At 46.6% G+C, this 26,067-nt stretch overlaps 1 protein-coding gene across 2 annotated transcripts in view; it reads right to left on the bottom strand.

The window, feature by feature from the left end:
* Positions 1–26,067, bottom strand: part of FSTL4 (follistatin like 4) — a 209,930-nt gene that overhangs the window by 75,117 nt on the left and 108,746 nt on the right. For both annotated transcript variants that reach the window (XM_062587387.1, XM_062587386.1), the window contains exons 4-5: positions 17,886–18,076; positions 14,090–14,210 (exon numbers count right to left, since the gene is read on the bottom strand). In XM_062587387.1, coding sequence (XP_062443371.1) covers positions 14,090–14,210; positions 17,886–18,076 — 312 coding nt within the window. The remainder of the gene's footprint in view (positions 1–14,089; positions 14,211–17,885; positions 18,077–26,067) is intronic.

The following is a 26,067-nucleotide window of genomic DNA, read 5'->3' as shown; positions in this document are numbered from 1 at the left end:
CTCTGGTGAGAGGTTGGCAGCACGGAATGAGCAAGCCTTCCTCAAAGGACCCGAGAGTGTCTTTCTGCTCGGGGTCAGACAGGGCCAACTGAGATTGCTCCCACCTGGAGGAGGCCACGGCAGGTCCTCTGCACCCACCGGGGCAACTTCTGCGGCAGTCTTGGAGAGCCGCAGCTCCTGGCACCCCGTGATGGATACGGTGTGGAAGCGTTTAAATGGTACGGGAGTGGTAAAAAAGATTTCTATGAGATAAGAGACGTAAATTACCTCTGAATTTTCCAGATTTTTGGTGTCTGAATTGAAGGGGGATGCTACAGCCTCTGACAGCTGAGACCCATCTGCTGCTGAGACAGAATAATTTCTAAGCAGAAAACCATCTTCAGAACGTCTCCTCGACGCTTATAGACAAATTTTTCAAGCGCTATGTGAGGAGGAGGCTGAGCAAGCCCTTAATTTGCTAAAATGGGAATTGCTCGCGTTCCTCTTGTGCCTTCATTAGAAAATCTTCCCTGTTACTTCTACCAGGGTAGGAAGAAGCAGGTGGAGAAAAAATAAATAAATAAAGGGTTAGGTGAGAAGCAACAGGCAGCGGCACGGAGCAGCTCTGGGTAGAGGCCGGCTGCAGCCACGGCCTCGGGCCCCAGGCCACCGGGCTTTAACGGGCTTTAACGCCCGCTGGAGACGCAGAACGTGGTGCTTCAGCCTGGCTGGTGCAGGACGGCGCCGTGCAACCACGGGCGTCAGACGGCGAAGCGGCCTGGATAATCCATCCGACTAATCAGACGCTATCGCCCTCCTCAGCTCGGCTGGTTGCTAGCTAAGAATTTGCAGGATGATAATTGCAAGAGAAACCGAAGAGCTCAGCTGCTGCTTCTGTCCTGGTGCAGCTATCAGGCTACGGCTGTTCGGCCGCTTGCAGAGCCCAGAACCATTCGCTTCTGGCGCGCTGAACTGAATTTGCTATTTCAAGTGATGGAAAACAGTTACCACCTAGCAGCCCGGGAAGCCGAGGTGAAATTAGTTGGGCCTCTCGATCCAGCTCCTCCGGAGCATCATCCACAAAAAGAACCGCAGCAACAGTCGTAATAATAACAACAGGAAACCAAGAACGCCCGCAAGTGGCACAACTACACCTCATCAGGCGCTTTAGCCTCTTCTACGAGCAACTCTTCTTTAATCCTCGCAGTACGTTACACAGCACGTGGACGTGAGCAACAAAATGGTATTTCCTTGCCCCTGGCCCTGCTGGTTTCTTCAGAGCTTCTCGTATTACAGAAAACTGCTGGATCAGTTAACAGTTATGGAAACGCTCTTTAGTCCGGGCTGGAAGGCTGGCAGAGCCTGACGCAAGACCCGCAGCTGAGCGAGCTGCTGCGGGAGAGGGTTAAAGCAACGTCCTCGTCCCCCTGCCCGGAAGGGGACCGCGCCTGCCCGGCCCGAGGCTTCGCAAAGGACGGGCCGCGCCGGGCTGTCCCGCGAGCCGACCGGCGACGCCAGCCCGCCCCTCTTCTCCGCTGCCTCGCGGCCTCGGACGCGCGATGCCTGCTGCAGGAGAAACCTCCCGTCCCCTCGCGCCCTCTCTTCACTGGTTCTTCGAGAAAAGGAACCCAGCGGTTCGTTACCTCTATCTGCTCGACAGGCTTTTGACATAATTGCATTAGTGCTTCGCTGCAGGCTCGGAAAGCGAGAGCTGGGAGGCAGCCTTTTGCCGCTGGGTCTGTTCGCTCGCCGAGGCCCCGCTCGCGCGCGCGGACACGAGCCGTGTTCTCTGCAGCTCGTGGAATTTGTTTAACGCGCCGCGTTAAAAAAAGCGCTCGTGCCAGCGCGCCGCGGCCACGAGCCTCTCGCACCCGGCGGAGGAAACGCGCTGCCGTTCTCCCGGAAAGCTGCCGCGCTTCGGAAGCGCCCGCGCATCGCTGGAAGCCCATCGGAAACCGCTCTCATCTGCCGTTCAGCTACGATATCTGTCAGCTTGGTAAGTCGATGTATTAATTACAATCCGCAGTGCCTGTTCATCACGTTACAGTAAAGCATTCAATAAATACCAATTAACATGCTGGAGTCTTTCCATGAAGATATCTTGCTCGCCTTGGAGTCTAGCGTAAAAATGCATCTTAAAACAGAATAAGGAGCAAAGTAGCAATTCTCTAACAAATTCAGACCCATATACACCTTCTATTTTAGCAGATACTTGGTGAGTAAATTGCATTAAAACAACTCTATTAGCCCTGCCAGGAGACGCGATACATTTCATTGCAGGCTCCAAAGCATTTCAAACTGGTCCGTGTAGAAGACAGACGTTTACTTTTGGTGGTTTATACTGCACTGATCATAGTCTAGTGGTGAAACAAAACCAATGCTAATTAGCGATAAACCGGGCGGACGCGTGCTCTTTAAAACTGACAGACCACCGGCCCCTTTTATACCTTCTTAAACCCACGAATTACCACCTGGGCTCGTTTCAGGGCCTGAGATCATTTTGGGAGCTAAAAGCGTAGGATGTGGACCGCAGACTTCTGCGTTAAGCTTATTACTAGAATTAGGATGAAGCTGCTGAGAGAAGCTGCAGCCCCCAGGAGAGAAAAGATCCCCACCGCCTCCAGACCCCGCAAGGACCAGCAAGACCCGATTTCTCGGCGCGCTGGTGTCCGGCTCGGAGGGCGCAGCCAGGCGCCTCGGCTCCCTTGGCTCGGTCCAACCGCGGGAACGCGCTTCCAAGGGGAACGCGGGCCGCCGGCGTCCCTGACGCGCCGGAGACACCGAAGCAACGAGGCTCGGTATTTCCGAGCGAGCGGGACCCCCAGGCGCGAGGCAGGCGCCGCAGACCCGGCCGCGCGCCGCGGTTTTACCCCCGCTGCTGCAAGCGCCGGGGAACCGCAGCTCTGCGCGGAGCCGCGCGGACGGACGGGCAGATCGTCCTCCCGGAGAGCCCGGGCTGCGCCGGAGCGGGCGGCGCAGCGCACCCTGCTGCAGTCCGATCACATAACCCCTGGCAAATGCTTTTCCTTCAGCCCCTAATTTTATTAAGAGTATTCGAGAGGCCTGTGCTAATGGAGATAGATTAGATAACCAGAACGGTATTGAGCCCGGACAGGCGGCAGCAGCGCTGCGTTTCCTCTCATCAGATTGCTAAGGGCTCAGTACACAGCTCCTGAATTTTCACGGCAGAAATGATTTTTTTTTTTTTCCTTTCCACCAAGCAAAAGCTTCTTAGATCAATAGCCCCAGGAAGGTGAGCAGAATATAAACGGGAGACGTGTAGCAAAATATTTAGGATTCTACCCTCAAGGACTATCAAATAATAACTATAAGAGTGTACGTTAAAAATCTGCATAAAGCACCTTTGCTGTAGAAAGCAGCACTGCAACGGCACTGCCTGTGCTCAGCTCACAGGACGTCGTGACTGGCAATGACTCGGTATGTTTCTTTCTTTTATTTCCACGTGCGAACAGCAGTAACGTGATCCAGGCTGCAGGTAGGATCGCACCCAAGGGGGTGTGACGGACAACTGTGCTCCAGGGGAGCACCAAACGCTGTGAAAAGCCGTATTTTCCCTACAATTAAAGCAAAGCATGAGTGACATGGAGAATCAGGTCACAGATCCCGACAGAAGAACAAAAAGAAAGAAAAAGTCGCTGTGAGCAACATCCTTCAGGAAGGACCTTCAGAATCGGCCTCCTCCCGAAAGCAATTTCGGCAGAAGCTCCATCAGGCTGGAGCCCTGCGCTGAAACGATGGGGAATTAAACTGTGGGAAAGCCCTGTGAAATATAGATAATGTCAAAATATATCCCGAAAGTGTTTTTTTGAATTTTACTCCACTCCCTCGAGCTCTCAATTCTCCCATTTAATTTCACATTAAAAAAGAAAAAAAGCACTCTATTTTGAAACCACAGGCTGGGGGTATTTTTACTCTCCCTTTTCACCTTGCCTTTTATTTGCACCCTGCTTTTAAATGAATGTTATTCCCTCTCCCTTCTGCGTCCCCTCCTTTCCCCCTCGCCACTCCAGCAGTTTTGCAGGGCTGCGATGAATAGCACCGTGGACTGACGCAACGTTTCAAACGGCCGCAGAATAGGCAACGGCTCCAAACGCTTCTCAGGGTCCAGGAAGGCACCTGTGACCTTTTCTAACATATTATTCAGGTTTGCATGATGAATAGAATGACAAATAAAAAGAAAAAAGCCTCAGACTGGCATAGAGAAAGCAGATTTCTTTCTTTCTTCTTAGAATCACAGATTCTCTAAGTCACAAGTTTCTAATAATACTACTTGGATATCAGGGCTCTGATCATGGTGAAAGATACAGGATCTTACTGTGGCTTCAAACATGAGTTGGTGGGGCTGGAGCTATTTGTGTGCATGAACAGAAACATGAATTTCACTGATGGATTTTATATCGCCGAGGGAAACTCTCACGGCAGAAGCAGCAGCTCTGGAAGCTCCGGCAGGCCGGAGCACAGATTGACTTTTTTCTGTTGATGGCTCTTGATGTTCTTCCCAAAGTTTTGATCACCTAGAACCCAGGGAATAAACTTCTGGAGTGCTACGGACAGATAACAGCACTACGGACAGATGCTGTCTGCAAACAGTGGTGCAGTGGAAAGCTGGGGGCTGCGCTGGAAGAGGAGACCTTTCTGCTCACAACGTTGAGGCTCATCTCACCAGCATCCTCCCCCAGATGGTGGCCAGGGTCTGCACCTTTGCACACCTGCCCCAGCAGCCGCTGCCAGCCTCGCCGTGGCTGGGACCCGGGGTGAACCTCCTCCCATTCGCAAGTACCCTGCAACTTGTCTCTGTGCCCATTGCCAGTAAGAGCTGCAAACTGGTCTTGGTTTCTGCCAGATCTGCTGTCCCTTTTCCTTGAAAGCTCCTTTCCTTCAAACAGAAATCTGCAGACAGGGGATTTCTGGGGACACGTGCAGGTTTGTCTGCCTGCAGAACTGGCACAGCGATTAGGCCACGGTGCCCACCCACCATCTCTTCCCCATGGCAAGTCACCCTCCCCGCCAAGCTGCCCGTCTGCTGCTTGAGTCTGTCTCCTAACGTTGGCAAGGAGATGAAAATCAGCACAGCAGATTTTTATGTCTCTACCAGTTGAGAGGAAATGGCAAATATTTTACTTTTCTTCTACAAGTTAGCACCTTTCCTACTCTTTTTGGATGTATCAAAGCAGAACCAACCTTTGAGCTCAGCTTATTCAAGTTCCTACTGCTACCGTTTCAGTCTGCATCCTGACATCCTGAACTTGCCAAGGAGATTTTCTCCTGTGAGGAACATGAAACGACAACATCTCAGCTGTGGCTCTCTGTAAATCCTATCACTTGCACTAGGAACAGCCACCACACTTGGTAATGGCTGCTCTGGCATTTTGATTAAAAAAAATTAGCCCTATAGCTCTATAGTGGTATGCAGTATCAATAAAGTAGGTGTGAAATGAGCTAAGAACTGGCTGACCAGCAGATCTCAAACGTTCGTTCTCATAGGGGAACGACCAACCGCACGTGGTTGGTTGTAGTGGTGTTTGGGGGGAGGAGGTGGAGATCCTAAGCCCAAATCTGTTCAGCATTTCTTCCTGTGATCTGGAATTAATACAAAAATAAAATATAAATAAATAGGAAAATATGAAAGGTGCATTTTTGGCTTTCAAAGTTATGAATCTCAAACTGGCAGAGGCAAAGATGGAGAGCACGTACACGGAAGAGCAGCTGAAAGCATCGCTGAGATGCCCGAAATGGCAGGCAGGGAGCGTGCGCAACAGATCGCCTTGGACGAAGGCAGACTTCAACAGACCAACACAGCTCGAGCAATTACTGCCTAGGCAAAATAAAGCAGAGCAGATGCCAAGCAAAAGGAAAATGGGAGCAAAAACGCTCCAGTCTGTATATAGCTCAACGAGACATAGGAAGATCCTCTCCAACATGCTACTGTCTTCTGCCTTTGAAGATGTAAAATCTTGTGTGTTATGATTATACAATAAAACAGATTTTACAGGGAAAAAAAAAACAAAACAAAACCCTACAAGCCTGAGAGGTTGAGTCTGATTCTCAGAAAATTCAGCCTTTGAAAGAACAAAATGAAGCCATAGGAGATCCTCCAATTCTCTACGTAGAGCTAATTGAAAATGCAAATTATAATTTTTAGATCTCTACCTAACAGGATCTGCAGGTGCACATTCATGGCTAGGACAGCCAGTCATTATAAGATCTCACCAATACTGGTATTTCCTCTTCACTGATGTAATTTTGCGCCTTCACACAACTAAAAATACTATTATTTGTGCATGTCAAATTGCTTCAGTGAACATAGCTGGTACGGATCAAATAATTTTTTGAGAAATGATATTTGGCTGGTTTTATGCACCAGTGAGTCACTCATAAGTACTTATAAATATTTAGATAGTCTATTCTTGTGAGAATGTGTGTAGACATTTGATATGGTTTGTACTACATCACCTCTGAAGCACTTGCTCTGCTCCACTTCGGAAATTCTTACATTTAAAACAGATTAACAAATCAATGCAGCCTGAAGTGCATTTTAAAATCACCAGTACATTGTATTCTAGTGAGTTTTCTTTGCAATTTGTAGATAATAGATTTCCAATAACAACTTGTAATTAGTTCATTGTGTCTTATTCAATCGTTATATATTAAGCCCATTGACATTTTCCAGATGGTATCTTCTGAAATGAGAGGTATTTGAAAAACTGCTCTAGTTTGGCAAGTCACGTTTGGGCGCACCGATACCGCTGTGCAAAGGATACGCCTGCGTACAGGGAAACAGCAGAGCCGGCATCAGAAACTTTCTCTGCCTCATCATGAAAAAATCTAGACAGCAATTTCTTTTTTCTTATTTTAAATCAAAAAGCATAAAATTACAATCATTTTAACCGTGTCTTCATTTCTTATTAACCCCGCAAAAATATTATTTCAGGGGACTCTCTTAATTCAAGTCATAATACCATAATTTATAAACTAAGCAGGTGACTGAACAGCAAAACTGGTTAGATGAATTAATCTCTCATCCCAGCGTAGAAACAGTCCCTTTTTTGGCCTAAGGGAAACATATTGCTCTTTCCACTGGTAAATGTGTATCTACGTGCAACCTATTTTTTCTTGCACTGAGCCTTCTTAATTTTTTCCTCTGGAACCATATTTTAGCTTTTGAAGTATTCTTCCTTGGATTAATTTTGTCTTTCTTGTTACAAGTTAATTCCCATTTTCTCCTCTGAGAAAATCCCCTTTACTTTTTTTCAATACACAGCAAAATATGCAGGAGAATATGCAACTTGCAATAGCAAACCCTACTCCTGCTGCTGTTTTGTGGAAGTGCCACACCATGCTGGTGCCCAGTGATGTATTTTTGACTTGTAGCTCAGAACTGAAGAAGTTCACAATGACAGAAGCTTTAAAAAGAGAGAAAAAAATCACTTTCTTAGCAGAAAGTTTCTTGGTATTAGGAGGAGGAAAACAAGAATGAAAACCAAAGTAAGAAAGTTTTCTACCTCTAAAAATTACTACCTCACTCAAGCGGAGCAAAGGTGAGCTCATTTGGAGGTCCGCAACGGAGGTCTCCTAGCACTCTAAAATTACATTTCTGGGTGCAGCAGGGTCATTGCTAGTGCTAGAGCCAAGCATTTAGGCTCCATCTGTGGGCAAGGCAAGGAGTGAGGTGCTTTCTGAAAATGACCTAAAAAGCCAAACAGCATTGAGTGAGCAGGTCTCAGGAACTAAACAACAGCATCTTTGACTGTGGGCCTGTGCCTGGACTCCAGTTCCACCAGAAGCAAGATACTGGGCTACACATGAAGAGCCTCGGTGCACAGTCAACTGCTGTTGAGGGAATTTCCTCTCTAAGGGACCTCTCTGAGGTTGAGTAAGCCCGACACGACAGCCTGGGGTGAGGTGGGTTCATCAGTCTGCGCACCTAGCAGATGGGACAACCACACTGACACAACGTGTCTTTCCGTATCTCCTCGTTATTGAACAGTGGTGTCCAGCTGCAACACAGCACTGCCATAGTTGTCCTCATTGAGCCTAAACTTCAGCTGCTTGCTTGGTTTTTAGTTTTTACCCTTGTTCTTCCTACAAGACTGTGCTATTATCTTAATTATTATAGCAAACGCCTGATAAAGTGCTTCTGTGCTCAGCAAGGTGGCTGCACGCTATTCCTCAAGGCGACCAGCAGTCACTCGCCTTGGCCACCTGAAGGAAGCTCACTGCTCTCCCTGGGTTGTTCCCACCACTCTCAAACGTTGCCTCAAACTGCAAGAGGAGGCTGCTGCTCCCCTGCTTGCTGAGGTGTATTTGAAGTTTAGATACCGCAGAGCTCACAGGAGAAACCTATCAGTCATGGTGAGCTAATGAATTATTTCCAACTTTGTACCACTATCTGCAGCAGCATGAAAGAAAAATCACGCACCAAGGACATTGCAGCTGAGGGGGCAGAGAGGGTGCATGGACTCTTAATATTTTAGGACTACGATTTGATCGTGAAGATAGCTGTTGCTATGATAATAATAATGTTTAAGAGGAGAACACCTGACTCAGAACATACTATCTTCCAATGTAGTGAGTCCAGAATAATTAGCCAGTATAACTAGGCTTGACCAATCCAGCTGAAAGATAGGAGTAACAAGTATCCAAGCCTTTGTACCACACTGACGGGGAAAACAAATTCATAAAACACATGAGTAAACCACTTAATCTAAAAATATAATTTCCAGATGCAATTTTATGCTGGAACACCTGGTCTGCCAGGTGTATGTGGAATATTCATATTGCAAACACGTATTTCCAAGTATGCGTATTCATTTTCATCATACAGAATTTTTTTGCAACTTCCCTTAAGATGAGATTTCTACCAGGAATAGCAACACTTGTTTCCTTTCCGACTGCTACACCCTCATCCCTTGACCCAACAACTTCTTTTTACGTTTTGTTCCCTCCTATTCAAAGTGGACCTTTGCTTCGCTCAGGCAAGCACGAACCTCAGCACTTCCGTGATTATTAGAAAGCTCCGTCCTGAAGTGGTTTCCAGCAAGTCAGAAATACCCACCCTGCAAAAATAAATCGGTTTATAGTCAGCACTTCCCGTGAGCCTCCGGAGAGCGCCTGGCGCCGTGGGGAGAAGAGGGAGCGGCTCCCGCGCGGCGCAGTCCTGGCGCCTGCCTGGGAGCCCCGCGCCGCCCACGGACGCTCCCTGCACGCGCAGTACCCGTGCCGGCTCCCGGAAATCTGCCCCAGCGCTCTCCCTTTTCCCAACACCAAGGAGAGCGTACTGTAAGGACACCGTTCCTTTAACCAGGTTGCTCTCCAGGCTTTTGTGGAATTAAGCCCTTTTCCACACCTCACCGAGAGAGATGCTATTATCTGCAAGCCCTGCAGAACGTGAGAGATCCAAAACACTGATCGTGTTTTATTTATACGGATGTGCTCCCAGAAAGGTAAGTATCCTATTTATCCGGTCATTCTCACGGGCTCGTTTCAGGGTCATTTTCTTCTCTCTCTCTCTGTGCCTTTTCAGACGAACAGAGCACCGATCTCTTATACAAACATATTGCTTGTATGGATGCACAGGAGTTCTCCACTACTGGTAGTTTAGCATAAAGGGCCCGAGCCGATCGTGTAGTTCTTGGTTGCAGCTGAGAACGGAAAACACATTTTCCTCAGTCTCCATCGTGCACTTCCGATATGTATTAAGGACAAGGGAAAAAAAAAAGAATCTGAACTAAAACAGAATCAGGAACAAACGCAAACACTTTGAAAAGGGCGCGACAGCGTTGTAACAGGATCGTAACAGCAAGCGCGAGAAAGGTTAGGAGGGAGAAAAGCCTGAGAGCATTTTTTACTGGCTACTCCCTTCTCCTGCCTTTTCCAACCGCCCGCAGGTATTTTCCGGAGACGCTGTAACAGCAGGTCGCTCCTGCAGCCTCCTCTGCGCTCGCTCCTGCACGAAGCTAGCTCCTTCCAAACCTCGCTCGTGTTCTTTACGCCCATCGACGCCTCTGTCCTCCGAGAAACGGGCAGGTTCGGTCTACCACGCACTCCCTGTCTTGACATCTAACGCATATGCATGCACGGTCAGGAGTAAGATTTCCAACAGGACTAATCAACCTGCTAATTGCAGCTGAAAAATAAAATATTTTTCTTTTAAAACCATCCTTGTGGGTTTTTTGGACCAGATAGGACATCAAAGACCTCAAAACGTCACCGCAGAGCCCCCAGGCGCAGCAGGACCCAGCAGGCTCGCGGGGAGCCGTGCCCCGAGAGCGTCCGCGGGCACGCGCCGGGCACAGGGGCAGCAGCCCGTGAGCCGACACTGCTCTGCGACGTGGAAATTAGCAATATACCACTGATCTTCTGCACAACGTCTGTCAAAAAGCTTTCTAAATCCAGTGTGACCTACTGCAAAGAAACTGCTGTAGGACCTCAAAGATGCTTACGAAAGGCCTTTTTCTTGCTTCCTAAAATACAATGAAATGCAAAGGCAAGCTGTCAGAAGTGAACGTTGGGTGGGAACAGGCTCTAATTGGCAATGAGCTGGAATTTAAGGGGATTTTGTCTTTGGGTTAATAACCTCTTATTAGCTAAACCATGTTGACAAGATAAAGCCATTTTGATGGAATGCATGTTTTCCCTCTCTCTGACATATTTGTATTACAAATTGACCTGTCCACATTGATGATAATATAGATGTAGAAGATTACACTGATTCTTTCTTCCAGCCAGACTTTCACATCTGCCAGCCTGCTACTCGCCCATTAGCGAAGACAAAAGGAAAGCCAAAAGTGACATGCCTAATTGCAATGACCTCCAGTCAGATACGCTTCCAGAAGTTATATCCCAAAAATCACTCATCTGAGCATATTTAAAGTAGTACTCTGCTGGGCGATGTGCTTGCCAATTTACTAGACTATTTCCATGCTGATTAATTAGATGCATGCTCTGCTATAGCTTTTATGACAACTATGCCTTTTATTTATTACTCATTCATTTAATCTTTTGTGATAGTATAAAAAAAGACAACAGAAAGGTATACTCACTAGTACTCTTTATATTTCTGGAACATCAAAATCTTGAGATCATCACATTAATGTTTTTAAATTATGGTCCTGAGCCTGCTTATCTAATAAAATTTACTAATGAGAAATCAGAAGACACCTATAATTTGTTCCTTCTAGAGCTGCCAGGGGAACATTTGAACTGTCTCGATGTTATTTATGTATGATTAAGATGAATTTAAAAAGTGATACTTTAATTTGGTTCTAAGAGGTATTTCTAACCATCCACACAAACACACAAAAACACACAAGCACGATCTTGAAAGTCGAATTATTAGGATTCAGGGACAAAAGACATTTCAGAAAAGCAGGAGAAAGATTGTACTCTGGAGAGGGTAAGCGGGCATGCCACCGTGTCTCCCAAAATCTCAGACTGAGCATCAACATCTGTATGCAAATAGTTAGCATGATTAGAAATGATCATTTAAAGTATCAGCTATTACTTTATAATGGTGAAACCAAGTTTCAGAAAGGGCAAGAGACTGTTTTGTTCTCATCTACGCAGTTTTCATTCACTTCTAGCCGATCAGCATGGACGGAGACCCAAAATACCCTTCCACGCTCTGTGTGTCTTGCAGAGAGAAGGAGGGTCAAGGGAAAGCGAGACACACGCACGCACGCGAACTGAGAGGCAGAGACAGTTTTGTGGCTCTGTTCGTTACGGAAAGGCCAGGAGACTCTTTAAAATGAAATGCAACTTCTAACGCAGCAAAGGAGAGACAAATTGGAAAGCTCTTCACATTATCAAGGTCATCCTCAAGCCGTTTGTAGACCGCAACGTTGTACAGAAGCGTGGGGCACCGGAACAGATGTAACATCGTTTTAGAGAGGATAAATTAGATTGAGACTTTCTGATGCCGCTGATTCCTGGTAATTAGATTGCTCAGCTTGCTGAGCCATCCTCGCAGGCCTCCCGCCAGCGCGCAGGCGGGAGGCGCTTGGGGCAATTTCGAGCAACCAAAGGATCACCTTAATGGGCCACAAATATGAAAAATGTGCTGGATGTTATGCCTTTAAATTACTGCTGCCAGCCAAATTCTGGCTTATAATGAAGTATACAGTTCAGAAACACTTACAGACTGCAAAAGCAAACTGCGCACTCACAGCAACTGCTTGGAGAAGAAACATTTTTAGATGTTTTTCTTTGGTTGTGCAATAAAGGAAAGGTAAAAGATGCACTTCCACCAAGAACTGTTCTGCATACAGAGACTGCAAAGTTTCTGAAGTTGTAAGCAATAAATTTTGATTTTAAAAGTTGATGACCCATTATCTGCTCATAATAAAAGCAGAGATTCTGGGAAAATCGAAATGGAAAAGTCTAATTTTCATCTGCAGATGAAGAAAAATCTTTTTTGTGTATAAAAAAGTGTCTGGTAGACAGTCATTGTTATGCCTTGGTTTCTATTAAAATACTTTTGCACTGTATCAATTACCATCTCCGTTCATTGGCTAATATTTTGTACTTGTCTTATTTTCATTACCTATTTAAAATTCACTGGACCAAATACTCATGCATGCAAATGACTCACAGAATTTAGCTTGGAGTTGCTGCGACTTTGAGAACCCACTGATCCAAATATGCTCCCAAGCAACTACATGTCAGGCCTTTATATAGCTGGGTTAATTCACTTTATGGCCTTCTTAATGTATGAGGTTTTATGTTTTACTGTATATCTGCTAGTTTGAGTCTGCTGTGTTGAATTAAATGCATGTGTGGTTCATACAGGTCCAAGGCGATGGCTGGGGCTAATTTTAAAGCACTTTAAATATTGCTATCCATTTTTTTTTTTTTAATTGCAAGCTGGAAGTGAAGAAAACAGATACCACTGTCTTTAGAAAAGAAGAGATTCAGTGAAAATAGAGGCTTTGCATTTCCAGCCTGGCCTGCCAAGGATGCATGTGCTGCTGCAGGACAGGGCGGCTCTCGGCACGCTGAGCACCCAGCTGGGCTCCCCCAGCAGGATGGGGGCGGGCGGCTCCGTCTGTGCTGCGCTCGTATTTCAGAACCACACAGTTTATAAAGTTAAATCAAGAGGCAAAATCCCCTTACTGAAATTACTTTATCTTTAAAATGCCATATGCAGAGGTTTGAGAACGTGGCTCACGATGCAACTGGTGCGGTATCGGTCCTGTGCCGGTCCTGAGCAGCTAAGGGCTGAATCCTGTCTCTGCTTAACGACGATTAACAACGCCTGGGATAAACCACACGCACGTACTCTGCAGCTCACCACCCTGACTGTTACAAAAATATATAATGCTCCATCTTAGTTACTTTTTCAGTATCTCAAAGGGCTTTATAGGCACCAATAAAATCTTGTATCATCCCTGTGAAGGAGACAGCATGGCCCTCTTCCAGGGAAGTACTTCAACGCAGGCTTCACTTAAAGCATGAACATAACGTTATGAAAATAAACAGAATAACTGAAGTACTCCATTGTCACACTATTTTAGTAGCTCAGTGATCTAGGGATACTTGCAAACGGTGCTGAGACACACACCAAGATCACACAGTAATTTACTTACTAACACGGAAACGAAATGCAGAAGACTGGATCCCTAGGCGCAATATTCGGTAAAACACCTTCCTCACACCAAACTAACTCACATTGCGACAGCACATTTGAACAGGTTTCAAGGACGGACAGACGGATGGAAAGAAAGAAAGAAAGAAAGAAAAAGAAAAGGCTTTCCCACATTTCTGTTCCTCAGGATTACTGAGAAACCACATACTTAAGTCAACAGACCTGGCCACACACAATACCAATATCCGTCCAGTGCTACCAACAAGAAGCAGAAACACCAACAAAACAGTCTCGCACGCTTTTACCAACCTCCTAGCTCATGCTCAGTCCTTTGGAGCACCATAAGCTTTACAGACAAGTCCTTTCATACTAATTTTCATAGTATAAAATGCAAAAAGGGATTATCTTTGCCGATCGTGTCTTGGAAGACAACACTGCTGTTACGGTTGTTCACGCGCATTAGTCCCTGGCCCACCCTCTGTCAACGGCAAGGACATCGTGACTCACGGAAGGCTGTGTAGAGCTCTTGCAGGGTTAAATAGCCATCGTTGTTGTAATCATCAAATCGGAGAAGGTCTTCTAGCGTACAGCCCAGTAAATCATCCTCTAGATCCTCTTTCTTCATTACCTAGGGCCAAGAGAGCATGTAATGTTACATGTAATGTTAATTAAGCTACAGATTCCGGTCCTTGTGCCCCCAGCAGATTTTTCATTGAACAACCTTTGGATAAAACACACAAAGAAAAGTAGAGAAAAGGGCTCAAGCTCAGCCCTCTCCTCTTTTTGTCCAAGGCAATTCTTTGATCTCTGGGTGAGGTTACGCTTCCCCTTCCTTCTTACAGACCAGCACAGCTTCAAGGGATGTGTACAAGGTGGTGTGAGCCTGTGCCCTGAGCACACCATTCCCACAGGTCAGACACAAATTTTGCCTAAGTTAGACTTTAGGAAAACTCTTTGGGGCTTTTTTCTCCTTATTTTTTTATTTATCTTTTACTTGTATAGTGGGAGAATTTTTGTAGGAATTAATGGCATACAAATGCCTGGTCCTCACTGAGGATGGAAAGGCACCTAGAGCACCTCTGAAGTGACTAGTGTTATTGTGCATCAGAGCCAGAGGCCCAAGGGATTTAGGGACCTTTGGTCATTTTTATCCATGGCTTCTTCCCCAAAGAGTTTCTGGCCAGAAGTGCTAATGCTCCATCCCTTGATGTCAACAGAGTAGGAACCAACCTCAGATTCAACAAAAAAGCAGGCTGCTTTACCATGGCGTAGTACTGAAGGGGAGAAGAGGAGCTCACCACCCTCAACCCATGGAGCTACCCCAGCACATTCAGCTAAGGCTCCAGCCCAGACTCCTATGTCCAGATGTCTCAGGAAGAAAGAAAAGAAAAGAGAGGAGAAAGGTTGGACAGACTTTTCTTGTGTATCAGGGATAGCATCACCTGGATTTCCTTCCCCAGGCACATCCCTTGCCTTTGCAGATAGGGTTTGAGACCCATCGTTTCTTAGAGGACAGGAGTAGCTTGCACTCCGTAAAAAAAGCTAACTATCCAAACACTAATACTCAACCAGAAGAAAAGATTTTTTTTTCTCTCCCCTCTCTAGGAAGGGATGTAATTGCATTCCTGGCCTCTAGTCTTAGGACTAGAATGGGCAAGAGTTGAGGCTGCATTCAACACTAAGGTGTTTTTCAGCATCTCATAGTGTTTTTTTACATATTCTAAACATTTCATAACTTCTGCTTGAAAAATTGAAGAAGATTTAGATGTCATACATCCAAGTTAGCAAAAAGCCCAAACCGGATCCAAGCATAATTAAAATGTTGGGTTCTCTAAATTTATTACAGAGCAAAGAAAACTGCTGAAACGTTGCATCTGCAAGGCAGGAAGCCTTTTGCTGTAGTCATAAGATGCTTTTATTTACTATTCTAGTCTTGGTCCATTATATTAAAGCAATTTAAAGTAATAATGCTAAAAAAATGACCCTTCACCTAGCAAGTAAAAACGTTCAATAAAAGTGAGATCAACCATAACTTCCAAGATCAATCTTTAAAAGATGGAAGTTTCCCTTTGTCTACTTTTGTATTGAAAATTGATTAACTTTTCATAAGACTGACAAGTTTTTACTAGTTCTTTTGATTTAATGTCAGAAAAAAAAACCTTTAGCTGCAACATATTCAGTAGATTTATGAATCTGACTTTAAAATACATTAAAGTTTTAAATGGAAATAACATTCCAATTACCACAGTTGTTAATAGCCTATATACCCACGGCTGCAAAACTGCTCGGCTAGTTCACCCAGCTGTGTCCAGGAGGAAACCAACAGGGTATTTGGGAAGCAAGGGGACAGAGCAGGCCCTGAATGGAGGACGGCTGCTGTCCTCTCCCGAGGGGCTTCGCTTCCAGCCTTTCCCTCGCGACCAGCCCCTCTGCACTGAGCCTCTGCTTCAGGCGTAAAGACCATCACTCAGACCTTAAAAATGACTTTGGTTTTCCTGCAGTAGTGCACATTACCTGTCTCGAGTTTTTCTTTGCAGACAGGATTGTGGTGCTCCAGGGACTATTTTTCTTTTAAATAAAACAAAGGAAATGCACAGCAACAGCTCATCTGGTGGCCAGAGAGAATGAGATCATAGCATCTCCCACTGCACCACATTCATTTTATTTTCCTCTACCGGTGGGCAATAAAACACCCGTCTTCGGAGGAATCTGAAGTTGCGCAGTTTCAAATTAAAAGAGCCAACACGAGTCAATCAAAAATCTACCTAATAAGCCAAGAAAACCTGTTGAGACTATAATATGGAAAATTAAGAATCTCCTAGTAGCTAATAAATCTCTTAAAAATTAGGGGAATAAACTAGTCTTTAAAAAAATAGCCAAGTAGTAGCCAAGGTCTACGTTCGCTCTTGTGAGAGAGACCCGGGCACCAGGCACCCCGGCAAACAAAGCCCGCAGCAACTTTGCTGCAGACCTCAAGGCACTGAACTCCAGCCCTTCAAAATGCAGGGCTTCCTTCCTTCCTAGCGATAACGGTGTGCAGGCTGCCAAACCTTTATTTCCACACGAGCTGACTTTTAATATCCTGATGGAATAAGCTTCATGTAAAAAGAGTAAAAAAAAATTGGAGAGCAGAACAGACACTTAGATGTCACTATGCAAAAGCTGGCTCTGAATTCAGATAGAAGTGCTTTCTTTTATCTACCCTGTCTTTATATAATCATTGAATTTAGATGAAGCATTGTATATATTCATAGCTACGAGAGCTAAGAGAATTTGCGCTGACACTCGGCATCGTGCACAAAGGCTCTCGCGTCATGTCAACGGCGCTGGGATTAAAATCCAGGGCGAAGCGTCCCGCTCGGCAGCGAGCGCAGGGGAGGGAGCAGCAAGCTCGTTTCCGCGCTCCCCGCTCGCAGCTTCCACCGCACGGCAGCGCGGCGAGCGTGCAGAGCGAGCCCCTCCGAAGAGCAAGGGGTAAAACGCCAACTTTTGCAACCAAAATGCCACCGCACACCCAGGGACCTACAAGTCGTCGGCAGCAGCAGCAGCACCGCGGCGGGACGCTAGTGAGCCTGCTGGTTTTGCCCCATCGGGCGCAAGGCTCTCCTCGTACTCGCAGGGCTGTTTCCTCAGGTTTGCACTCGAAGAGAGCAAGTTCGGCGGGCAGAGTAATCGGTTCACATGCCTGCGCTGCGTATTGGGTTAACTCTGCCAATTAGCTGACCTGAAACAGCACAGCAGGCCTGTAATTAGAAGTAACAGTTTTCGCGGGCTCTGCACCTTTTCTAATGTTATTAGGTTCAGCTAGTCAACATTTCAGTATCTCCATGGGGATCCTTGGAGAATAAGCCTGTTAAAATATTTTAACTTTACTGTCATGTTAATGTATGGTAACACGTGGTCCAAAAGGCAGGAAAGAAGAGGTAAGAGGCTTCTTCCTAACTCACATACATCTAAATTATCTAGACTAATTCTGTGCAAGCCAGCTACCTGGAAACGCTCCAGAAGACAACTGCTAGTACTGAGGATTATCATCTGTTTTTCAGGGGCAAGGATGGGGCTGGAAAAACACCACGCTGTTTGTTTACAGAGGAGCTTCAAATGTTTGAGACAACACCGTCTCCCCAGAGATGGAGAAAAAGACTCGCACGCTGCAGTTGATTTTCTTCCCTCACCTGCCGTCGGACAGACAGTTACAAACGACCATTCTCACAAGAATTCTGCTGTGCTATATTTAATTTACACTTTGAATGAAAAATGCAATCCACTTCATAATTCAATTTTCATTGAGCAATAAACCCACCTGAGCCAGTTCAGAGCTGCTGAGATGCCCATCACTGTTTATATCCAAGTACTTAAACATATCTTCTACTAAGCAGCGCTTCTGGGCCACTCTGTCCTCCGCAGGGCTGCTCCGAGGACTCTGACGATGAGCTTGAAGGTCTAGAAGGATGCTCTTAAGCCGGCTGTAGTCTGCCATTGTGCACGTGTCACCTAAAAAATAAGGCTGATTAGCGGACCACGTACGTTTGCCTTGATCTTCCTGAAAGACTGAACTTCTAATGAGAAAAATGAGGCAAAATCAAAGACAGGCTGTTTGCACACCCCATACCACTCAGATGCTACACTTTAAGAAATCCTCTAGCCATTACCTTCTGTAGAAGCCAACATTTTCTCCAAATCCTGCTGACAAGGAAGCTCTTGAGCACGCCTACCTTCCAGATTACAGAGCTTCAGATACAGACTTCCACACTCAGCTTCATAACCCCGCCCGTGCTAAATTTACACCACATTTTTCTAAAAATAAAATAAATTTGCCTGTCCTATGATTATAAATTAAAAATAAATCCTGAGAAGCTGATGTTCAGAAAGCTCTGAGACCACAAACAAATGGCACTTGTGAGTCCTTTACCATACAAAATACAGGACCGACTGATGAGTGAAAACCCAGAGGTTCTGGGGCCAGCGAAGCGTGAAACCCCCCAACGGCACCAAATGATTTGTCTCAATCTTTGTGTTACAGAAAGAGGAATCCTTAAACGCAGCACGCTGGCCATGGATGGGGCGAGCAGCCCGCAGGGCCTGCAGGCAGCTGGGGTGCAGCGCTGCTAACTGTGTGCATCACCCTTCCGGCAAATGAGGTAGAAAGGGGCTGCCCTGGCATGCAAAAAACTTTACTATCAGCAAAAAGCCCTCAAACCACTCATTCTGCACTGATTGCAGCCTGCCTGAAGGAACCAGCCCCAACGTTTCCTGAGCTCGCGACTTCCAGCTGAGCACTCTAAGCACACAGAGGTCAGTTCTTCAATGATGTTTCCCTGGGGAACCTCTTGTTCTGATTTAAGAGAAGAGTAAGTCCACCATGACCGACCGGTATAAAAGTTGCTGTCCTTTTCTGCTCAACTGCTGTCCAGCAGAGCTTGGCAGAAAATGTTGCACGGCAACTCGATTTGGTGCAAAGCTGCTTGTTTTGGAGTAAAGCACCGAGCAGTGCTTTGCACTAACCTGGCTGACTTCGCACTGCAACAGACTCCGGAGCCAGCCGCCCTGCACAGTGTGGACAATTGCCACAGTGGCTGGCAGTCCCAACACATCCAACTACTCTTGCTGGGCTCAAAAGAGGACGTGCCAGAATGGTGGGTTTAAAACAACCCTGTATTTTAAGTCCCAACGCTGACCCAGCTGGATTAAATTGGAGGGGACTGGTCTCGCCCCAGTATAAGGGGCAATGCCCCTGTAGATTACCTGAAGACTGCAAACATTATTCTTCTGAAAATAAGAGAAGACCCTGGCATACTGACAACCAGTCTCCCTGTCCTTTTATTGCTGAGCTGCATCATTTTTCGTCCTCTGGTCCCACTCCAACTGAAATCCAATTAAAATTCCAGGTGGGAGGCAGTTCTCTGATAGCAAACCCATTTACCTTTGAGCTTTTCGTTCACCCTTCACATTTCGTGCTTGTAACTTCAAAAGACTTCAGAAGGTGAGAGAAGACCTAGACCTGCCCTCGCTATTCAGGTCAGTGTCCTGCTGCTGCAGGTTATTGCTGCTGCAGGAGCAATAACCACAAGAAAAGGCTTATTTCTGCCCTGAACTTAGACCCTCATAGATCTGAGGGCTTCTCACTGCTCGGGGACACAGAGATCACCTTGGAGCCAGTGATCCCATCTTCGAGCAGTGACCAGAAAGGCAGCTGTCAAGAAATACAAAATTTCCCCTCCTCTCTAAACAATCTCCAAGGAGGTCTTGGTCCCACTCTCCTTTAGTCTGGGAATGGGGGCTCAGTCTCATCTTACAGAAAACTGGGCTACCCAACTGCTATTTCTTGCCTTGTGTATCTATAGTCCTGCACTTTTTCAATACTGAGTCACCTCATTGCCATTCTGATGGTGGTACAGAGAAACCTCTTTCTTTCCATCACATGCTTATTGAAGACAAAAACTGATTGCCTTACCAACTGCGATCAAGCAATTTTGCAATCCTGCTATAAACATGTCTTTAGCCACTGCAATAATGGAAATTCTTCTGAGCTGGGGTTTTTGCTTCTCTTCAGTAAAACCTTAACCCCAGAGACGTATCTAAGACTAATGAAGAACCGAAATCCATTTAATTTGCTTCCACCTCTGTTTTTGCTTTGCGGTTTTCATTTGTGACTACAAAGCCCACTATAGGCAGAGCATGTGGTGTCAGCAGAGCAGGCTGACTCACTGGCAGCATCCTCCACGTGAAGGACGTCATGTCACACCTCGGTCTGCACGCCCACGTGGCAGTCACTGGATTTGCTAATCCGCTGCCAACCCTGACAACTCCTGTTGGGCCCTTTCTATTTCTCACATCTTCCTCCTATCTGCTTTTGCCAGTAGCACACACCAAAGCAGCTCTTCTTTATTGCTTTCAGATCTTTTGTCTTCTGCAGTTGGGTCTTTTTCCAGATACTCATACCTGCTGCCTGCGGTAACGCTTTTCGGCCGAACGGCCTTAATCCCTGACTAGCCTTTTGACTCACCTCGATCCTCATTCTCTTCTTGACCACAGAAGTCACCTATCATCTCTTATTCTCAACGTACTAAGCTTATATGGATAATCTCTCTTGGCTAACTGCAATTCCTGGTATCAGTGTGATACCACGTACCTGCTTAAAGAATTACCTGGACATAACATAGTTCTTCAAATGCTTTAGCCAAAACTGAGCATAACTACATGTTTAAATAGAAGTTTTAGCATGAATCATGCATGTCATATTGCAATGACGTGAGTCAGGTCTGAAACAAGTGAGAAGCCTGTGACAATGTGTTCAGCTCAGATCTGCTTGGAGGGTTTTTGCTCGGTGAAATAGCAGCAGTATCTGCAAGGAACGGCTGTCTGAATACAGACATCGCATCTCGCCCTGAACATCTGCAGCCCAGCGGGTGACAGCAGCAACGGTGATGCTCAGAGAGATAAATCAAGGAAACCACAGAAAGACAGAGCTGGGGACCACCTCCAGCAGCAATTCCCAGCGGTTTTGTAAATCCTACTACAAACTCACTCTGATGACTCCGTTTTATGGATTTCCACTGCTGCTCCATCAGGTGTCAGAGGTGAACTACCTAACGGAGCCCCATCCCGAATGCGGGATGGTGCTGTTGCACCCCATGCACGGCAAGGAAAACCGGCAATGCAACAATTACCCCTTCTATTTAAAAAGTAACTCCCGTTTCACATTTTTCTAACACATGCCAAAGTCAGAAGCCTGTCATGTTCTACCTCTGCTAGAAGCTCTCAGAAACCTCACTGCTGTCACCCTTCTCTGGCGAGAAGGACACTGCAGCTCTGCCGGTGGTGACTACCCCGGCGGCATCCCTGTCTCTTACCAGGGCAAGCGCGACAGCCTCAACACGTCTCATGCCTTTGAAAAATTTCCCCCAGCATCTGTGACATTTGAGGTTTGCAGTGATGCAAAAGCAGTCTTCTTTTTTTTTAAAAAAAAAAAAAAGCTCTGTATTTACACTAAACCAGCAATTCATAACACGCAAATGAAAGAGTAAAACCAATAACCTTCCATCCTAGGGGCACAGGATTAATATTGTGTTTGCAATTTGTGTTTGGCTAACAAAGACTGACAGGAGAACGCATTTTGTATGGACTAGAACTATACATATATATGTATGTATCTATCTGTCTATATATGCATCATTTATATATTTAATCTCACTATAGTGAAAAAACAGGTAGGGAAAAAACACTGCAGGTTAAAGGAAATACTCTGATCTGAAACTATGACTTTATAACTGGCCTTGGGCCAAAGTCTTAAATGCAAACCCCTCTGTGCTTGGGGTATTTGATATGCGCTTCACAGCGTGGATCTAACGCTGTTTTAAAGGCAACGTCTACGGCACTCTGGGGAGTGCACACGGATGCGGCTTGCTGAGATGCCCCACACGCAACTCGGGCCATGTCACCTCTCCGCCAAGAGCGGAGGATACACGCTTAGACAACCCGAATCTTCTGGGAAGCCAGTGCCAAGGACAGCGAGGCTCTCCCGTTGCGAAGATCCTTCCCTCTGTTCACCAGACGTTATTCTTCCATCTTGTAACCTGGTTGTCTTCCCTGCTGAGCCTGCTAACAGCCCTTCTTTGGAGTTGGTTGGACAGGTCTTGCTAAGGACAGCTCTGCATTTGCTCTCCTTCCCACCCCTCATCTCCTGCTGTCAATGACACTTGTAATCTTCGTATTTTGTGTCTGGAATCCACCAGCTTTATCTCCTAAATACTCTCTCTTTAGGTTTCTGGCAGCAGTGCTGCCTCTTGTATGTTTGCCGTTCTTCCAGGTATTATAACCATAGCTGTTAAACAAAAAGAATCACAGAAAAATCATCTTTATGCCCTCTCACTTATTCCTATTCTTGTCTCCGCTTTGCTAAGTGCCTCCAGCAGTCTCCTTTACAACCTGGACTCATCATTAGCAGTTTATCTCATCTCAGGCTGCTCTCATCGGTGGGGCTTGTTAATAGATGTCTCTCGGCTGGGTTTCCTTGTTAGCACTTCCTGGGGACCTGGATTCTTTTCACAGTTGCAGCCCAGCGCAGACACGCCAGACAGACGCGTTTTACATTTCCAGAGGTCGCTTTTTGGAGGTTGCTCTCCTGGCCAGCACAACGGGAGGTGGATGCTACTGCTTTTCCAAGCGTGGTTTTGCAGGAATCCTTCCCTCCTGTGTTTAAAAACGCTCGCAATGCCACGTGTCTTCCACATCCTAAACTATTACCACGCACACTCAATCATCCTTCCCCACTACCCTTTACGAGGGCTGGTCAGAAGAAAAGCCACAGGAGATGCTCTTTGGTTGGGCCATGATGATCCATGGGAGCTGGGAGCAGAGGTGGCTCACAGACTGCAGCCCATAAGCCCCCAGCCTGGGTCCTCCTTCCTCGGCCAAGGGTGGGTGTCCGGGCAGCTGGGGGTGCACCTTGAGGATGAGGAGTACAAGTAGTGCCACTGTTTGCTGCTCTCACTCACGTTCAATCTGATCTAAATCCTTATTCGGTCCTCTGCTCATGAACGCAACGTATCACAAACGTGAACTACAAACATGCTAAGTACTGAAGGCAGCAAATCTTGAACTCCAGGGGAAACAGCCTCGCCCGACCCTCTGCTGTAACGCACACCAAAAATCACTAGGCTGCTTAATTACTTATTTAAGAGCACCAATAATTTGCTTTTAGAACTGACCATTGTAAAAGCTGCTCCTGCATTAAACACCTCCAGACTTCAGGGAGACTCGGATTTGACTCCGCATGTTGCAACTCTCTTGCGGTACCGAGCTGCAAGAGGCATGCCTCGCCTCCGGTCCCGGCCGGCGTTCCCGGCGGGAGGCGAGCGGAGCGGAGCGGGCCGCCCGCGGCGGGCACGGGCCACGGCGGTGCCAAGACGGCAGGCGGGACGCGCGGTGCTACGTCAGCCGGCAGCTGTCGGAAGCAGGACAGAGCCTCCGCAAGGCTCTAGCAGTAACTGCTACCAACGATTGCTGGTTTTAAGCCAGACATGGGAGACATCCCAGTCAAGCGGCTCCTGATTCAAGGAAGGGAAGGGAATGGAAGTATTAGCTCTAGCATCACAGAAAATGAGAGAAGAGGAGAAAACAAAAAAACCTCCACTTTCTTGAGTGTGCCTAAAAGGAGGGCAGATCAGGACACCTGGCAAGCATCAAACAGCTTTTGCTGGAGGAGCAATAGGCCAGCTCTTCTCAGAAAGAGCGGCCAGTCGATAGCAATACTCTGCACAACACACACAAGCCTTCCCCAGGAAGGGCTGTGGTTATCCCCTGCGGCCGGACGCTCGGGGCAGAGCCACGCCGCCGTCACCAGTGTGCTGCTGGAGATCAGCCCAGGTCCCTCCTGCGAGCTTCACCTCCAACTCCGGAGACCCTAGAAAGAACTTGCTGGCGACTTTCAAGCAAACTTCACCCCATCAATATTTTTGCCAAGCTTAAAAGATAGGGATTTCTGGCACTTTTTTTTATACAAAAAAGCCACTAAACCCCAGAAGCAGTATAAAGAGGTTCCAACCTCCTCCAGTGAAAGAAAGAGCCCAGGTACCAAAGTCTGGTTGCTAAAGTGTGGCAAGTAACTACTGCCACGCTCATGCAGCGCCAGCCTGCTCCTTGCTCTGTTTGCAGCAGCCACATAATTCATTCGGTTTAGCACTTCTGCATGCTTTGGCAGATAAAATATTGATCAGCCTGCCAAGAAACACAGAGTGCCACTCTATTTTCATGTCAGAACTTGGTAATGAACTACATTTATCACGAACATCCTCTCTGTGAAAGGTCAGCGGTGAATGTGGCTAAATAGTGATGACAGATCATTAATCCAGTTCCCTCAGTAATTGCCCTCTTTGAAAATTTTACTCCTAGTTTCTGTGGAGTGCAGCAGACTTTTCCAGTGGGACTCCTGAGCCATCCTCAATCCTCCTTTGAGTCACAAAAACAGCAAGTCCAGGGATTACGTGTCTTTCAAAGCAACGCAAGTTAAAATACCAAAATAAATTAGAGGGGGAAAAAAAAAAAAAAAAGGAAAACCCAAGCGAGGAAGTGGAAAGCCTTCTTTGATGGATAAACTAATCTTGCTGTAAAATATTATTCTGCAAAGTGCCTTACAATGCAACGATTACTAGAAATGCCAATAGTTTTTTTAAGTATCAGAAATGATCTGGTAACACCTAGAGAGCAACAATCTCAGATTCCCTGGTGCACAGCTAAGCCAACCGCAGGTCTGAACCTAAACACGTACAGGAGCCTTCAGAGGATTTCAGCCCCGCCGGTTATTTTTGACCATGGCTACGGGGCTCCGCTAACGGCAGTTGGTACTGGCAGGTCTTTGCCAGGTCAGCGATAACAGCCACGTGTTTGTTAGCAACCAGCCTAAGTACAAAAGGACGTGGCCGCCCACGCAGCAGGACAGTCCGTGACTCAAACTTCTGAACCGCAGAAGATCCTGTGGTTCTGGAGAGCATCCCCCAAAGCCACGGGGTGGCTCTCCTGCCATCCAAACCGACGTCCTCGCTCCTGCCCGAGCAGCAGTGTGCCATCCCCAGGCTGGCGCTCAGCCTTTCCTTTAAACCCCTGCAGTTTTGCACTCGTCCTACCTCATGCCAACGCCCTTTGCTGCTTGAAGCTGGTGAGTTTGGCCCTCACGACCAGGAACAGCATTTGGAGCCGTTGGCCTCCGGCCAGCTTGCTGCGTTCACACGCGACTACGCACTGCGTGCCCAGCTGCAGAGCAGCGGCGAGCACCATCCCAGCCCAGCCGCAGGAGAAACCGAGGCCCAGTGACAACCTGGGACCAGCCATCACCACCACCAGGAGCTCTGTCCAGCTGGGCTGCTTCTCAGGGTGACCCTGCTGCACCATCCAACATCCCAACGTGGCAATGAAGAGCTGCCTGCAACAGCCCTAAGGCAGGAAGCACTAGGGGTGTCATTTCTTTTTTCAGTTTCTCTTCAACTGTGTTGGCTATTTTAAGGCTGCTCCTATGGCAGTTTTCTAGCAGTAGGAAGAAATTGAGTGCAGGAGTGGGGAGCACAAGACTTTGTTTTCTTACCCATTTTCATAGAGCAAAGAGATGCAGCTGCTAGAACTAACACTCCTAGATAAAAATAAAAAGGATTTGAGAAAGGTTTTGTTTTCAACTAGCCCATCCTATTCTTTCGTATACTTTATTCAAGCTTTAGCTGGTAATTTAAGAAGCATCAGAAAAGGATGTTATGGGATCCAAATTTATTTATGAGCATTGCTCCTTAATTCTTGTGCTGTTTATGGTTAAATTGCCTATCAGTAACAGCTCATTTTCATGCATACAAAATGAATGTGTTTGCATGTCTAAACTCTGAATATGTGGTTCCAAGACCTCAGACTGCTGAATCTGAGTACGATGACTACGTGAACCCGTTACATCAATAACCCACGGCCTCCTGGCCTCTCTGACTTGACAGAGGAGGCGTACATAG

This window comes from Rhea pennata, chromosome 14, assembly GCF_028389875.1.
Source record: "Rhea pennata isolate bPtePen1 chromosome 14, bPtePen1.pri, whole genome shotgun sequence".
NCBI lineage: Eukaryota > Metazoa > Chordata > Aves > Rheiformes > Rheidae > Rhea > Rhea pennata.
The sequence above is the reverse complement of the archived record's forward strand: the minus strand, read 5'-3'. Positions and strand labels throughout refer to the sequence as shown.